The 16,525-nt window shown below is 44.3% G+C and overlaps 2 protein-coding genes across 2 annotated transcripts in view; one reads left to right on the top strand and one right to left on the bottom strand.

The window, feature by feature from the left end:
• Positions 1-818: 818 nt before the first annotated feature.
• Positions 819-1,763, top strand: LOC112811565 (olfactory receptor 2A12-like). Its single transcript, XM_025855705.1, has one exon. It carries the CDS (start codon positions 819-821, stop codon positions 1,761-1,763), a length of 945 nt encoding a protein of 314 aa, XP_025711490.1.
• An 11,188-nt stretch (positions 1,764-12,951) lies between these two features.
• Positions 12,952-16,525, bottom strand: part of LOC112811891 (olfactory receptor 2M3-like) — a 36,355-nt gene continuing 32,781 nt past the window's right edge. Inside the window, exon 6 of the mRNA XM_073902785.1 lies at positions 12,952-13,038. Coding sequence (XP_073758886.1) covers positions 12,963-13,038 — 76 coding nt within the window. The 3' untranslated portion in view covers positions 12,952-12,962. The remainder of the gene's footprint in view (positions 13,039-16,525) is intronic.

Raw genomic sequence — 16,525 nt, 5'->3', positions numbered from 1 at the left:
GGTCACACAGCTGGGTAAGTGACAACCATGGGACATTCAGGAAGAGCTGAATTAAAAATGTAGTCTTGGGTTAGTAACTGTAAGGATTCGATAGCAAATTCCACAGGTATCTGAGCACAAGAAACAAAGGGGAATCTGGGTATGGAAAAATGGGGTCTTTGTAATATTGTATCATATATCATGTACATATATACAATATGTATATGTATCAAGTCAGGAATCAGAGTCATGCTCTCTGTGGCTTGCGGCTCTGAGGTCTCCTCTGTTGCCCTGCATGTCTGCTCTTTATCATTTCTGTAAGGCCGCCATTTTTCTTCTCTATTGCGCCAGCTGCTCTGTGACTTTGTTACCACCACGCTGGCTCCAGGTTGTTGGCACCTCAGGCACCCACAGCCCACTGACATAGACATTGACAGTGTTGTCATTTTGAATTCTCAGCAGAGAATTATTCTCCAGACTGGAACAGGGGTACACCTGATGTACAATTCAGCAGTGGCCAGGGGTTGGCTTGGTCCCCTGCTACAAACATGGCTACTGAATGCCTTGCCTTCTCTGGGTGAGGGTGGTTTCCAGAGAAGGACCTGTGAGCAGTCAGGCATCCTATGTTCTATTACGGGTATGAATCCAGATCTCCTGACTTATTTCCCAGCGCCACAGCTGTCTTATCTTTCTTTCACTTTGCATCCTACTCAACAGGTTTGATGAAATCCATGTGAGCTACTGTGCAAGGTGCTCAGCTAATGTCAACTCTGTCCTCCCTCCCCTAAAGGCCAAACACAGAACAGGGAAGCCCTTGTCTCCTTAATCAGCAGACCACCATGCAGAGCCTTGTCAGGGAGAACCACACCTCTGTGTCTGAGTTCATCCTCCTGGGATTCTCCAGTGAGTCACAGGTCAGAATAACCCTGTTCTCCTTCTTCCTTCTCCTCTACCTCATCACTCTTCTGGGAAATGGACTCATCGTCACCCTGATCTACCTGGACTCACACCTCCACACGCCCATGTACTTCTTTCTCAGTGTCCTCTCCTTGGTGGACATGAGTTATGTCACTACCACCGTGCCCCAGATGTTGGTTAATATGGTGTGTCCAAAGAAAACCATCTCCTGGGGGGCTTGTGCAGCCCAGATGTTTATCTTCTTGGTCCTGGGCATTGCTGAGTGTGTCCTCTATGCCATTATGGCCTATGACAGGTATGTGGCCATTTGCTTCCCCCTTCATTATCCCCTACTCATGAGCCGTCCCATTTGCATCAAGATGGTCACAGGCTGTTGGTTCATTAGCATAGTTGGGGCCCTGATCTACACTGTCTTCACCATGCATCTGCCTTATTGTGGCCCCCAAAGGATAAACCACTTCTTCTGTGAGGTCCCTGCCGTCCTGAAATTGGCTTGTGCAGATACTTCCTTCAATGACCGTTTGGATTTCATCTTGGGTTTCATCCTGCTCTTGGTCCCGTTCTCCCTCATCCTGGCCTCCTATGTCCGTATCTTTGCCTCCATCTTAAGAATCCACTCGTCCCAGGGGAGGCTTAAGCCTTTCTCCACATGTGCTTCCCACATCACTGTGGTCATCATGTTCTATGGGCCAGCCATGATCATGTACATGAGGCCCAGCTCCTGGTATGACCCAGAGCAGGACAAGAAACTAGCCCTGTTCTACAACGTTGTCTCTGCCTTCCTCAACCCCATCATCTACAGCTTCCGGAACAAAGATGTTAAAAGAGCCTTCCTGAATGTACTTGGTAACAGACCTGCTCAGTGACCCAGGATGTTTCAGAGTTGTCCAGAGTCATGGACCGACTTGATGGGATTCATCTGGTATCATACAAGTAGGTTTTAACCAACCTGAGCCTTTCTGGGGTTGTGAGCAACCAGGTTAGGGGTGGCTGTATGGCTACCCCTAAACTGAAGGCCTCTCCATTGGCTACCACCATCCCAGTGACTCAGTTGAGTGTTAAGAGCAATGGCTTTCTTCTACAGCGACTATGCCATGGTTCAAGGTCATTGCTTTATTTCTTTTCCTGGGTTCTCTCCTTACTTCTAGAAATTTATGTCAGTTCAATCTGATCACAGCCAAATGTGTAACACGTACACATGCTTTTCTACAGTGTAAGGGATTTGGGGGTGAAAATGCCGTAATGAGTAGATCAAGCAGGAGCACAGTCTATACATGCACTGACAAGTAATAATTCGTATTGCTTTTTGCACTAGGAGCTATAAACTCTAAGCTAGAACTATTTTAGACACATCTCTATAACAATGTATCTAATAATTGATTTGGTCTGGACTCAGCTTGTGATACTAACTCTTCCCTGATTCTACTACTTAAATCTCACTTTTATTTTGGGAAATAAATACTATATATATTTCATAAAAGAAAAAGGTATGTGTATATGTATATCTATATATCTGTATGCATTTATCTATCTCTATAGAGAGAGAAAGGGAGAGAAAGACAGAGACAGATACCCACAGAGAGAGAGAAATCATAATACAAAGACCCCATTTTTCCATACCACAAATAAACACTTAATATTTTGCCATATTTAGTCTGAGCCTTTTTTCTTTTTTAAAAGGGACTAAATAATTACACATGCCATTGAAGTGCCCTTTGAATATTCACAGCTCCTAGGAATCAACCACTACCATTAAACTGAAGTCATTCCATGTGTTTTTAAACTTTTGCTTACAGACAATTGCACCCATAGAATTGTTCTTGTATGAGTTTGAAAATTTATAATGGTGGCATGATATCCGCATTATTCTGAAAAAATTGTAACTCAGCATCATGTTTCTGACTTCTACCCACTTGATATACATAGGCCTAACACAATCTCTTTAGAGAGCATTTGAATATACCACACCTCATTTATATAATTTTTTTTTTTTTGAGAGAGAGAGAGAGCGAGCATATGCGGGATGGGGAAAGGGGCCAAAGGAGAGGGAGAGAGGGAATCTTTGTTTTGTTTTGTTTTTTTGTTTTTAGAGAGGGATGGAGAGAAGGGCAGAGGAAAAGGGAGAGTAATCTCAAGCAGACTCCCTGCTGAGCATGGAGCCTATTCCAGGGCTCAGTCTCATGACCTTGAGATCATGACCTGAGCCGAAATCAAGAGTCGGACTCTTGACTGGCGGAGCCACCCAGGCACCCCATAAAGTTGCTTTTTTTGCCCAAACCTTCACTTTTTTCTTTTTAAGTAGGCTCCACACCTGGCATGGAGCCCAGTGCAGGGCTTGAACTCACGACCCTGAGATTAGGACTTGAGCTAAGATCAAGAGTCAGATGCTTACCTGACTCAGGCATCCAGGTGCCCCTCATTTATCTAATTCTTTATTTTCAAACATTTATTTCCAATTTTCACCATTTAAACAATTCTGCAACAAATGTCTTCGAACATTTCTCCATATACAAGTTTTTCCCCTAGGATTTAGGTGTAGCAATGGACTTGGCAGATTGCGAAATCAAAGAAATGTCAAATTTACTAGATACTCCTAAATTGTTCTTCCAAGTAATGATACTGATATGCCCCTCTAGTTCTCATGAACACTTGATATTATTTCTCTATCTCAAGCATTCTAAAATTGCTCTCTCTCTTATAGATGGAAGGTGGTAGCATCTTTTTTTTGTTTCATTTGCAGTTCCCTGGTTGCTAGTGAATTTAGCATTTTTTCATAAGATTCTTGGTGGTATTGTGTAGTGAACTAAGCTGAAAAGTCAGACACCTGTGTTCTAGTCCCAGCCCTACAATTTACAAATTCAGTGGCGATGGGCAAGTGTGTAACTTCTCTGAGTCTCAGTCTCCTCATCTGTTGACGGGAAGAAAACGGTGGAGACCTCGGGAGGCTGTTGGAAGGATTAAATGAGATGATGCATGAAAAGCATTTGTCATAGTGTGAAACAAACTGTAAGTAGTCAATGACTATGAGATATCATTTGCCTTTTTTTGATTTGCAGTTTATTATATATTTTGGGTCTTCTTTAATACATGCATTGAGAATGTCTTCTCTCAGTTCATTGCTTGTTTTCTTCATTGCAAAAGTAGTACAGGTTTATTCTTAAATTTTAGAACACTGATGCAAACAAAAAGAAGAAAATGAAAATTATCCATTACCTTAGCCTTGGAGATAATTACTGTTAACATTTCAGCATCTATATTTTAGGGTTTAAAGGATTTTTAATTGTTTTTATTAATACTTTAAAGGAAATATAATACAGTTATTAAACTACTATGGGTTTTCATGATTTCTTAAGTGTTTTAAGCACTCTATTTGTTGGTCAGATTCTCACTTGAGTTTATTTATTATTATTATTATTATTTTTAGTATAGTCGACACACAGTGTAGTTTCAGGTGCACAACATAGTGAGTCAACATCTCTATACATTATGTTATGCTCACCACAGGGCAGCTACTGCCTGTCCCCATACAACGCTATTACAGTATCATTGACTACACTCCCTGTGCTTTGACTTTTATTCCCGACTTATTCATTCCATAACTGGAAGCCAGTATCTCTCACTCCCCTTCACCCATTTTGCCCATCCTCCCACCTCCCTACCCTCCGGCAATCACCAGTTTGTCTTCTTTATTTATAGGTCTGATTCTACTTTTTTTTTATTTGTTTTTCTTTTGTTTTTTAGATTTCACATATGAGTGAAATCAGATGGTATTTGTCTTTCTCAGTCTGACTTATTTCACTTAGCGGTAATGCCCTCTAGGTGGTCCTTCTGTGTTGTCAAAAATGGCAAGTTCTTATCCTTTTTTATGGCTGTGTAATGATTTTTAAACTGAATTATATAATATGTATTCTTCTGTACCTTGATTTATTCACTTAATAATAGGTTTTAACATTTATCATGTTGATTTGTTTTCACTGCTGAAGAGTCTTCTTTTCTTTTGATGAATAGAATAATGACTTTTAATAAATAGAACTTTTAATAAACTTATGAATCTTTTCCTTTATGGTTTTTCTTAAGTGAACATGTGTCAAAGATTTCACTGAGCTCATTAATTCATGAAGGAACCAATAAGATGTTAAGATTGGTTCAAAAGAGAATTTGGCTTACAGAATTTTATATGCTCTACTGGACACATTTCATTTGCATTTCTATGAATAGGAATTATTTGCATTATTATAGACAGAAATCTTTTGTCTTGCTACCAGTTTTCTAGAACTTAACAGTTACACCCACAGAGTTATAAAATACCCAAGGCCATAGAAAGTCAATTAAAATAGTACACCCTTAGAAAGTCAGATAATCCTCAGAGGGTCTGCTTGATAACATCTAACACTGTACCAAGAGGGCACCAAGAAATCCCTGTTGCCTTCCTGCGAGTGTTAGATGATTTTTTTCTTACAACACCCACCCTTGTGATCTTAAATAATCTTCAAAAATTATTCTTGATTTAAAAAAAACTGGTCTCATTATGTCTGGCCTCACTGTATCAGTGTTGTAGGAATGTTAGTCATATGGACCGTCTCTAGTTTGCTTTGCAAATCTAGAGACATGCAGTATTGAGCCACTTCTAAAGCCACAGAATTAACTTCTGCCTGGAAGTATCCATATGGAATCTCAAATTGGACTTTTTAAATGCTTCATTATTCATTATGCTGAAGTTGGAAAACCAATCCCAAGAAAGTCTGTCTTCCATATTTTACCCAGAGTATCTATAAATTTCAGTGAATTCCTCTCCTATCGAGGCTCCAACATTTACTTAAGTTTCCTCCTGGCCAGTGGGTGATATTTCTTACCATCTATAAGGTTGGGACCTTGTAAGCCAGATCCCAGGTCAGTTTTTCTGAGAGAGCTTTAAAGAGATTGAATTCATAAGTAAAGTCAACTCAACCCTTGCTACTAAATAGTATCATCTCAGCATGCCTGATTAAAAGGTAATAACTCTTAAATATAATCTTTGTTAAACAATCACTTTGACCAAGTATATCCTGATTAAATAGAAGACATAATTATTGAATGTAGGCTAATAAGAGACTAATTTAAGTGTCTGAATTCTGGTGAGTTAGTAAAAATCAGGTATCAGTTAAAAATGTTTCACTGCAGTTCAAAAAACCTAGATCTACTAAATTGAGTGTTAGAGACAGCTTGAGGGGAAAGAGAAAGTGTTTTCTCATATATCCAAAAAACCCAGAACATTAAAAACGATAGCAACAATGATCCAAACAAACACCTCATTGGCTTAGTTAGCTCTATGGGAGTACTCTTGCTCTGCTGAATCTTGGGCCAGCAGCTACCTATCACGGAGTCTCATGACTGTTCCTCATTGGCTGTTGCTCCGATGGCCTCAGCTCCTTGTTTTCTGTCGGCCAGCGACCACCCTCTGCTCCTTGCCACATGGACTTCTCCATAGGGCAGCTCACGACAAGCCAACTTACTTCATCAGAGCAAGAAATTGAGAAGAGTCCGTGAGAGAGAATTCAAGCAACATAGAAGTCAGTCTTTTATTACCAAATCTCAGAAGTAATATCTCATTGCTTTTGCCCTGTTTTGTTCATTCAAAGGAAAATGCCAGGTCCCATCCACCCTCAAGTGCCGGGGATTACACAGATGTGTGATTACCAGGAGGTAGGGGTCCCTGGGGGCTCTCTTAGAGAGCTGCCTACCTGGGAGGCACATATATGGAGATCAGACAGGAAAGAACAGTTGGTCATCTTGCATAACTTTTTCCACAGATGAGAACCTTTGAAGGTTCTTGAGCCCGGGAGGAAGCAAGTCAGAGCTGAAGGGCAGTAAGATGACTTTAGCAGCTGTGTGTATTGCCTACGGAGCCTGGGTAATACTGTGATTTATAATAAGGGATATATATTTAGTCTTCTGGCTCCTGGCACAGAGCTCCTAAGAACCTTGGAATTTCTTAAGTAATGAGAACCATAAAGGCTCTTTTGTTGTCTTCTCTTGTGTCAATGAGGTGACTTTTGGACTGCCAGTGGAGCCAACCATGGATTAGAGAAGTTTCAGTCCCATCCTCAACCTCTGGGAAGATGAGAGGGGCTGGAGATGGAGTTCAGTCACCAATGGCCAGTGACTTAATCAATCATACCTATGTAATAAAGCCTCCATAAAACCCTAAAAGGATGGATTCAGAGAGCCTCTGAGTTGGTGACCACCTGGATGTGCTGGGACACCCCGTGCCCCCTCCCACATACCTCATCCTGTGGGTCTCTGCCATCTGGCTACGCCTGAGTTACATCCTTTTACAACGACCAGTCTTCTAGTAAATAAATATTTCTCTGAGTTCCATAAGCCATTTAGCGAATTAATTGAACCCAAGGAGTGGTCAGATGCACAGATGACAGCTTGGACTGCCGGTTGGCATGTGAAGTGGGAGAGTGGAGGACAGTCTTGTAGGACTATATCAGAATTCAGGTGAATTGTAGGACACCAACTGGTATGGGAGATCTGCTTGGTGGTATGGGGGGCAAACCTACACTGTGATTTGGTATTGGCATCGTCACCCAGCTACATGAGGAAGGAGGTGGGTCACACACCTACAGTCCTGAGTGCTTGGGGTGGGCAGCCAGGGAGAGGGTGTTCCAGGTGGGGCCAAGGAAATGTCAGAAAAGAAACAGCCCTCCAAAGTGTGAGGAGATCTCAGGGTGGGAGCTTCCCTGTGGGACAGGCAAAGGCCTTCAGCCCCAAGGGTCACAGAGGAAGCTGAAGTCAGCTTTAGCTGGCCATAGACACCACCAAATCCTGAGCTCCCCTCAACGAGAGCAAGAGGCCTCTGAGGCCTGGTCAGTGCTGCAGGCGACTCCCTGTGGGAGTTTGACTCAGGAGATCAGGGAACAGGAGAGAGAACCTGTCACTGGGGAGGAAGCACCCATCCCTCGATGTGGCAACAGTTGGAGAAGGAGGGGACTTCATTGGGGAGTACAGAGTAGAGTGAGGCTCCAGGGCTCCCAGCCCTGGCTTCCCACACCCTACGGCATCCATGAGGCAGGCTAGTATGAACCAAGTGGCCCAGCCTGAGGAGGTCTCCTGTCCCAGAAACCAGGTTCTGGGGCTCAGCTCACAGTGGCTTCTCCCGTATGGAGCTCCCAACTAAATCATACCTATGTAATGAAGCCAACCCCAGTCTGGCTCCTGGGGGACATATTGGGCCAAGTTCCAAATGCTATGCCAGCACCCTGGGCCATTTGTGAGCAACTGCCTTCTCATGCCCAGAAAGGATGGAGCCTGACCTTTCTTTTGCCCTTCAGGCAGAACTGATCTCCTGCCCACCCTTTGGCCAGAAACACCAAAAGAGGGGGGTCCAAGGTCTTTGCTGCTACCTCAAAACTGCAGGGTGTAAGTTCTTCCTGTTACCTGTCTTTAGTCCTTTTTGCTACAGTTCTGACCCTTTCTCTCTTGCTCTTCTCTCCACCAAGAGGAAAGCTTGTAAGTGATCTGAAATGCCAGAACATACACTCAAAGGGCTGAGGCCTGAGAGCCACTGGGCAGTTTAAGACCTCCATGGGTATGGTCCTGTATAAGACACAGGAAAGTGTACCCGTGTCCCACATTAGGCATAATTAATGTATCACTATATAACCATGAAAAAGTTGAATGGGTTCACACTAACCGATAAAATGTTATTTTAAAAGTCATTTAAATATTAATATTTACTAATTTTTATTTTGTGAGATCCCTATTTTCCAGCGAATATTCTTTTCTTTAGGGTCTCCTACGTGTCTGTAGATTATGAAAGCCCAAGGACCCTAGACACTTTGCCTGCGGTACCTAATGTGTGAAACAGCCCTGGGGACACCACTTGGTAGGGAAGAAGACAATTTCTTGGCCTTCATCCTAGACCTCCCAGGGTGCCTCATTTTTTTTTTCCATGGGGAAGGAGGAAGAGCTGAGAAAAGACCTGCCCTCAGCGCCCTGTCTGAGCCCTGCACACCCCCTCCCCAGCACCGGCAATGCCACCCCCAGCTGAGCTTCATCTCCCCACGCTGGACCTAGGCCTCCAGGAGGGCACGGCCTGAGGTCCTTGGGGAGTGAGGCTCCTCAGCAGGACCCTGGGCAGGGGCTACTGGAACTGTCTTGACAAGGGCCCTGGGGCCACATGCCACTCGGGAGTGCCCCCAGAGCCTGAGGGAGCCCTGCCCACAACCCCCTTCCCTGTAGACTTATTAGCTCAGGACAGCAACGGCCCAACCATGCTGTGGACAAGCGAGCCTTTGCAGGGAGGTCGAGGCGGAGCCCAGCGTGGGCCGCAGTCCTGCTCACCGGCCGCGCGTCTCTCCCCTCATGTCCGTGTGAGTGGGAGCACAGCTGCCTATCTCTGCCTTTCTCTTTCTTGCTTTCCTTCCCTGTCCATCGGTCTCTTCTGGCTCTGTTTCAGCTCCTGCCCTGCTTCTCTGCCTCCAAGTTTCTGTGTCTCTCCTCCCCCTGCGGCCGGCAGCTCTGGCTCTGGTCTTCTGATTGGGTCTGCGGCTCGCTCGGCCTTGCTGCCCTCTTGACTCCTCCGGGGATTGCTCTGCTGGGCCTCTGCAGGAGCCTGTGGTGAGGCCCCTCTCTACCGCCCCTGGTTCCCCTCTTCTCTGCCCCAGCTGCCTCTGTGAATCACACCAATCCCCCCCTAACCAGGGTTTCCCTGGGTCTCGCGGTAGAACCTGGCCCTCGGCCCATCCCCCCTCCCCCTCCCCGCCCCCTCAGCCTCCACCCTCTGTCCACCCTGTCCGGTCCAGTCACCCAACTGCTTGCTCTCCTCTTCCAGCTTCTTCTTTCTCCTCTCTCCCACCCCTGCCCTATGGCCTCCATCCCTTTCCTTCCCTTCCCAGCACCGCAGACAGACCTGGGCCTGTCTTCTCCTCTGGGTCCCACCTCTTTCCCCTTCCGTGTTCTGTCCCTCTGACCCTCTCCCACTGGGTCTCCACGCTCCACGGCTCTTTCCTTTAGTCCTTTCTCCTCTTCCAACACAACGGGAAGAATGACCCTTCTTCCAACTTCTTCCACCTTCTTCCTCCTTCAGCTCCAAGGATGCTTTTCCATCTCTGGCCTGTGCCCCTTGCATTCTGGGTCTCTGTGCCTCTCGGCCTCCTTGTCACTTGTATTGGACTCTCTTTTTCCCTTCCAGGGCCTCTGCCCCTTTTTCCATCATTTTCTCAGCTTTTGTTGCTCTCTGGGTCAAGTTTCTCTGGGTCATTCTTAGCCCCTGCAGGTCATTGTTGATATTGAGGGAGGGGGTGTGTGTGTGTGTGATGGGGAAAGGGCTGGAGAAAGGAAAAGGGAGGAGAGATCATATATATCTTCAGAACTTACATTTCAGAATTAAATATTACTGTCATCAACCACCATTTTTGCTGATAAGAAACAATTACCAGCTCTGAGTCATGGCAGTAAATCGTAACAGCGAAAATTCAAAACTCTTGAGTCTTTCATCTCCTAACTGTGCTGCAGGAAAGCAAATATGAGAGGAGATCAATATAAAGGTCCATGTGAAAAAGCACGTGGATTTCCTCTGATTTCTGTTACATCCTAAAAGGGAGCAAGGCTGGCACCCCCAGCCTCAAGCCGTGGACAACCTGGGGACTAGAGGCTCACCCCCTACCAGGGCCTTGCAATCACACCACCCATTTCTGTCTTCTCACCAGCAACAGGTCATCATCAAACCTGGTTGTGGGAGTGTCAGAACCAGAGGTTCAGAGAAGCCAAGCAACTGACCCTGAGACACACAGCAAACCAGCCAAGGAAAGTGAGAGAAGAAACCAGTCCCCAGGCTGTATTCTGGACAAAGACACAAATTCATCAAAGGCCAAGGAGTCCTTGGGGCCTGTCACCCACATCTTCCCTGTTTTCTCTGTCCTCAGTCGGCAGACACAAGCTGGAGTTAAGACCCGGGTAGCCTCTCATCGCCGTGGCCCTTGCCTAAGGACCTCCTTGTCTCAGGAGCTGGGAGAAAATGTAGTTTGCAGCATCAGGTTCCCTCTGTCCCTAAGTCCCATTCCTGGCTCATGGCTAATCTCTGAGAGCAGCACTGTGTAGGGCCAGAGCCCAGACTAGGGATCAAGCCATGCGAGTGCTTATCATACTTGAGACACTCTGGCTGGGTGACCCTTAGGGGGTGGTTCCCCTCTGAGCTTTGGTAAAATGAGAGGATTGTACTAGTTGTTCTCAAATTGAGCTTCAAGTCTGTAACTAGTAAGAGGAACCACCAGGAGCCACATGTGTCTGGGTGAGGAGGGTATGAATGGAGTGGGTTCTGAGCTCCTGCAGAAGTGCGTCTTTGACAAAACCGGAAAATGCGTAATTCTACATCCTGTTCCCCAAGAGCCCAATGGTCCAACATCCATTTTCAATTCTGTTCTTGGTAGCAGCCCATCTAGAGGACAGTGTCCCCTCAGTCACACATGCCTCCACTCCTGGCTCAGCCTTGAGTGTCCTCCGTGGAGACATGTAAGCACAGTGCAGCCTAGGCACCTACGAGGTGTGGGACTATGGGACACTGGCACCCACCCTAGGTCACCAGCCCCACCCCCTATTGCCTCCAAGTCGCCACTGGTTGCCTCCAAATCTAGGTATAAGTAGAAAAGCGTTGCGTATCTGCCCTGGAGGAGTTATTACAGATTATGTGCCACCCTCCTTTAACAGGCGAGATCACGAGAGGCAGGAGGCTGGGTGACTTCCCAAAGCCCTGCAGCAGACTAGTGGTCCAGTGAGCAGGAGAACTGGGCTCTTACAGGAGGCAGAGGGGCAATGACTAGGGAAGTTGGCTGGGGCCTAATGTGAAGGTCTGTGTGCATGTTAAGAATTCTGGTCTCTTTTATTATTAATAATGAGCAATGGCCTTTTCAGCCCTAGCTGGATGGCAGGCAGGGGGTGGGGGAACAGGGCTGGATGTAGGCTGTGAGGAGTGGGCAGACTCATTCCAGTCTTGTGCCCATCTGCTGAAGACCTGCAGCTGGGGGCTGGCCTCTCAGGAGGGAGCCCATAGGTACCTGGGGGAAGTGAGTGGCCGGAGCTCAGAGCACCCTCCCCAGGGCCAGTCGGCTTCCTCCTCTCATCGGCTGGAGCTTTCTCTGGACTCTCATGGTGGTTTAGGAAGCAGAGATGTGTCTGTGTTTTATGCCCCACCCACCTCCTGTGCTGGCTCAGGCAGAGACACCAACAGTCCCTCAGGTGTTTTTGACATTTATCTGCCACCTACTTTGTTCACCAGCATGAACTCAGGACTATCTTCATCCAACCTCCAGCCACCTCGCAGAGTTCCCTCAGTACAGACGAGGTTGCTAAGTTTCAGAGAGGTGGAGTAATTTGCATGGGTTACACAAGAACAGCAAGCGACTCCCGGGGCCTAGGTGTGCTCATTGAGGTTTTAACTTGTGATCTTTAACTATCAGGACAGTTAAACTTTTCTGTGGGTTCACTGGTCACTTGAATATCTTGTGAGTTAACTATTCACATCTGATTCTCAGTTGTCAGAGTTTTTCTTTATATTTTAGAAGATATATTCCAAAGACATGAATCCCTTGTCTTCCACATATATCACAAATATCACTGTTTTTTTTTAACTTAGAGAAAATTATATTGCCAAAATTTTCATCTTTTTCCCTTACTGTTTCGTTTTTATGTTTATATAAAAGGAAAAAATTGGCTTTTAAGCAGGGAGAATGTGAGCAGCTTGGGCAAAATACGGACACAGAGAAATTGAAAGAAAGATAGCCAACTTTCTCGGCACAATTAAGTAGATCAGTGGTTCTCAAAGTGTGGTCCCACCAGCAGGCAGCATGTGCATTACCTGGGAACTTGTTATAACTGCAGATTCTCAGGATCCACTCCAGACCTCCTGAACCCAGAAACCCTGGGTATGAACCACAGCAGCTCTGACAAGCCTTCTAGGTGGTTCTGATGCACGAAGCAAGGAGATAGGGAGGTGGAGTCTGTGGCTGGCTGCTCAGGTGACCATAGACACCACCAAATCCTGAGCTCCCCTCAGGAAGCAGTCCTAGACCTAGGAAGGAGTCTTAGACCAGGGAGACAAGGGGAGATGGGACGAGGTTCCAGGAAGGAGTCCAGACCCCAGTAACAGCCATCTCGGGACTAGAGAGGAAAAAAAACTGCTGCAGGGATGGTTTAGGGACTTTATGGAATTAAATATTCAATTTCAAATTGTGCTTCATTGTAAGACATCTTTGTCTTACCACACCTTCAGGACAAGGCTTACGACGGCTTCGTGTGGGGGACATTTGGGGCGTAAAGGAGGAAGAGAATGGGGATGAGCCATGGAAGACGTCAGGACCCACCCGAGGAAGGCAGTGGGGGCCAAGAGTTCAGTGAGAGCAAAAATTTTGAGAACAAAGTAACCAGGGATACATAAGGAACCCCCCAAACTACTACACATCTAAGAAGAAGGGGAAAAAAAATCAGACTTCTCCCAGCAGATGGGATGAGGAGTTATGTTGCCTTGTGTACATATTAAGGGTCATCACCATGAGGCTGAAGGACTCCGAACATTCAGATTATGCTTCAAAGGTCTTTCTTTGTCTCATCATAATAAACATTCACCCATATATTTTCCCCTAGGTTGCTTTGTAGTTTTTATTTTTTGCATTTAACTGTTTAACATAGTTAGAATGTATCTTGGTAGGTAGGCAGCATAAAAGACCTTTTTCTACCCAGATCATTAAGTAATTGAGCAACATTTGTTAAACAGCTTCCTGCTCTCTGATTTATAATAGCCTCTTCATCACGGGCTAGGTTCTGTTTCCAAGCTCTCTGTTCTGTCCCATCAATCTGTGTGTCTATCTCCGAGTTCACACGCATTTTTATGGTATTAATAGTACATTATAGTATTATGCTTGCTCCTTTGGAAGAGTGTCTTCCTCTTAGAGTCACAGATAAAATGCAGGATGCCCAGTTAAATTTGAATTTCAGATTTATTTTTACTTGCTAAATCTGACAACTCTAGTTCCATTTCATTGTTATTTTTTTCCCCTTCAGTATTTCCTTAACTATTCCCATCCATTTATTCTTTCATGGGTGTTTCAATCACATTATCAAGTTCTTACAAAATCATTCTATTGAGTTTTAATTAGATTGCATTAAATATATAAGTTTAGAGATGTTTTGGGTTTTTTGTTTGTTTTGTTTTTTGTGGGGTTTTTTTGGTGTGGTTGGTTTGTTGTTTTTGTTTTGCCAATTTTAGTTTTTCTTTCCAGAAACATGGATATGGTGTATCCCTGAACTTAATCAAAGCTACCTTTATGTCTTTCAAGAAAGTTCTTCAGAATCTTCTGTTTGTTTTGTTTTCATTTGTATTGCTTTCATAGGTCGTGAACATTTCTTGTGAGGCTCATTCCTGGGTATTTGTGTATTTTTGTTTATTTGCTGCTTTTATAAATCTTTTTTTCCAACATATTTCTAACTTTTTGTCTAGTATAGAACATTTCTTTTTTTTTAATTTTTTAAAATTTTATTAGTATAGAACATTTCTACTTTTTGGGTACTTTCAGTTTTTTAATGATTAAAAATATATATTCATTGTAGATAAAAAGCAAATAGTCCTGAAATGTTAAAAGAAAAAGGAAATGTGTCTCATTCATTCCTAGGGTCTCACTCACCACTGTCACAAATCTCAGTCCTCAATGATAATAAATGCTGACAAGTCTGTGTATACTTGCAGGCATTTTCTATGCATCTAAAATGTGATGTAAAATACATTTTTAAAAATTTGTGTGCATACACATTTCTGTACACATGGGATCTTACTATGCATATTGTTCTTTGAATCTCCCGTCCCCTTTTTTTAAATTTAATTTGGTTGCATGGGGCTAAGCGGGAGCAGGGACATTTCGAGGAGCCGCGCTTGGGGAGAATTGCCGGGCAGCAGGGCCGGGTCAATGCCTGGGAGATGCGGCACCAGCGATGTCAGGACCCAGCTGCTAGTGCTGCACGTGCTCCCGGGTCCCCAGTATTTTCATATTAAGCCAACTGAACCAAACTCTTTCACTAGTTCTAGAACTGTATCAGGTGATTCTCTTGAATTTCCAGATAAGACAAATATGACATTTGCAAATCATTATAAGTTTTTGATCTTTATAATTTTATTTCCTTGCCTTAAACTATTTCTTTGGCTACAGCTTTCTGAATAATGTTATATACCAGCAGTAAAAGTAGCACTCACTTTGAGTGTACACCATTAGAACAGGGATCATAAATTCAAATGCCTGGGGTGGAGGGCAAGCATGGGCAGTTTAACTGAGTAAAATTAGTCTACGAAAAATAAGGGACCAGGGCTCCTGGGTGGCTCAGTTGGTTAAGCGACTGCCTTCGGCTCAGGTCATGATCCTGGAGTCCCTGGATCGAGTCCCACATCGGGCTCCCTGCTCAGCAGGGAGTCTGCTTCTCCCTCTGTCCCTCTTCCCTCTCGTGCTCTCTATCTCTCATTCTCTCTCTCTCTCTCAAATAAATAAATAAAATCTTTAAAAAAAAAATAAGGGACCACAAGGAATATCGTGAACTGGGGAGTTCACACTCCATCCAAAGAGGAATCATATGCTCACCGCGTACTGGCTGGAGGAATATGGCCCATTATTGCCAACTCTAGTTTGTGATGCTGAAAATCTAGTTTTCTTTGTGTAAGCTCCACTTTTTAAAATATTGGCAATTTAGGCGCCTGGGTGGCTCAGATGGTTAAGCGTCTGCCTTTGGCTCAGGTCATGATCCTAGCGTCCTGGGATCGAGTCCCGCATCGGGCTCCTTGCTCAGCAGGGAGCCTGCTTCTCCCTCTCCCTCTGCCTCTCCCCCTGCTTGTTCTCTCTCTGTCTCTCTCACAAATGAATAAATAAAATCTTTAAAAAATAAAATAAATAAAAGATTGGCAATTAATTCAACTTTTAAAAACTATTCAAAATATATCTGTGGGTTATATTTGGCCGGCAGGTGGCTATTAAGTAATCTCTATGCTATAGTTTTAGCATTAAGCATGATGCTGGCTCTTTGTAAGAGATACTCTATAATATCAAAAGAGTTTTTGGAGATATGATATTAAATGTCTCTGTGAGAGTTCACAAACCAGAAAGTTGAGAGCAATCTACAGAGCCATGGGAACAAAGCGTGTACAAGTCAGCAATGGATAAGGAAGTAGGCTGGGGTACCCACCTGGACAGAGTGCATGTGCTTAGGAAACCCTTCCTGACAAATTGTAACTGCTCCCCACAAATTTCCCTTTCACAAAACTCTGGGTTTTGTGGATTTACTTCTGCACAGTTTCCTATAGTCACTAGAATTTTTAATATGCTCAGAACAAAATATAAATTTTTCTGAATCATAAAACCAGAAAGGCAATGAATACTGAAAGGTGGACCAGCCACAGGGAAAAATTTTAAATCTCAGTATGTTCATGGTCTCCAACAAAGCAAAACCAACTTATTGGCACCATATGGACAGTGTGAAGGAAGGAGTCTTTGAGGAGTTTCTCATTAAGAAGATATGATAAATGAAGATTAATTATACAATATGCACATCTTTAAGATTATATCCTCTTTGCGTGATGTGCTGGGGTTATTCTTTTCATTTTGCTAACTCT

This window comes from Callorhinus ursinus, unplaced genomic scaffold (assembly GCF_003265705.2).
Source record: "Callorhinus ursinus isolate GAN/ISIS: 27379988/994484 unplaced genomic scaffold, GSC_fseal_2.0 scaffold18, whole genome shotgun sequence".
In the NCBI taxonomy this organism is placed as follows: domain Eukaryota; kingdom Metazoa; phylum Chordata; class Mammalia; order Carnivora; family Otariidae; genus Callorhinus; species Callorhinus ursinus.
Note: the sequence above shows the minus strand (reverse complement) of the source record. Positions and strands in the feature narration are given on the sequence as shown.

What these genes read in the sequence shown, in the direction of transcription:
- LOC112811565 (XM_025855705.1), top strand. Translation starts at nt 819, where the DNA reads ATGCAGAGCCTTGTCAGGGAGAACCACACCTCTGTGTCTGAGTTCATC.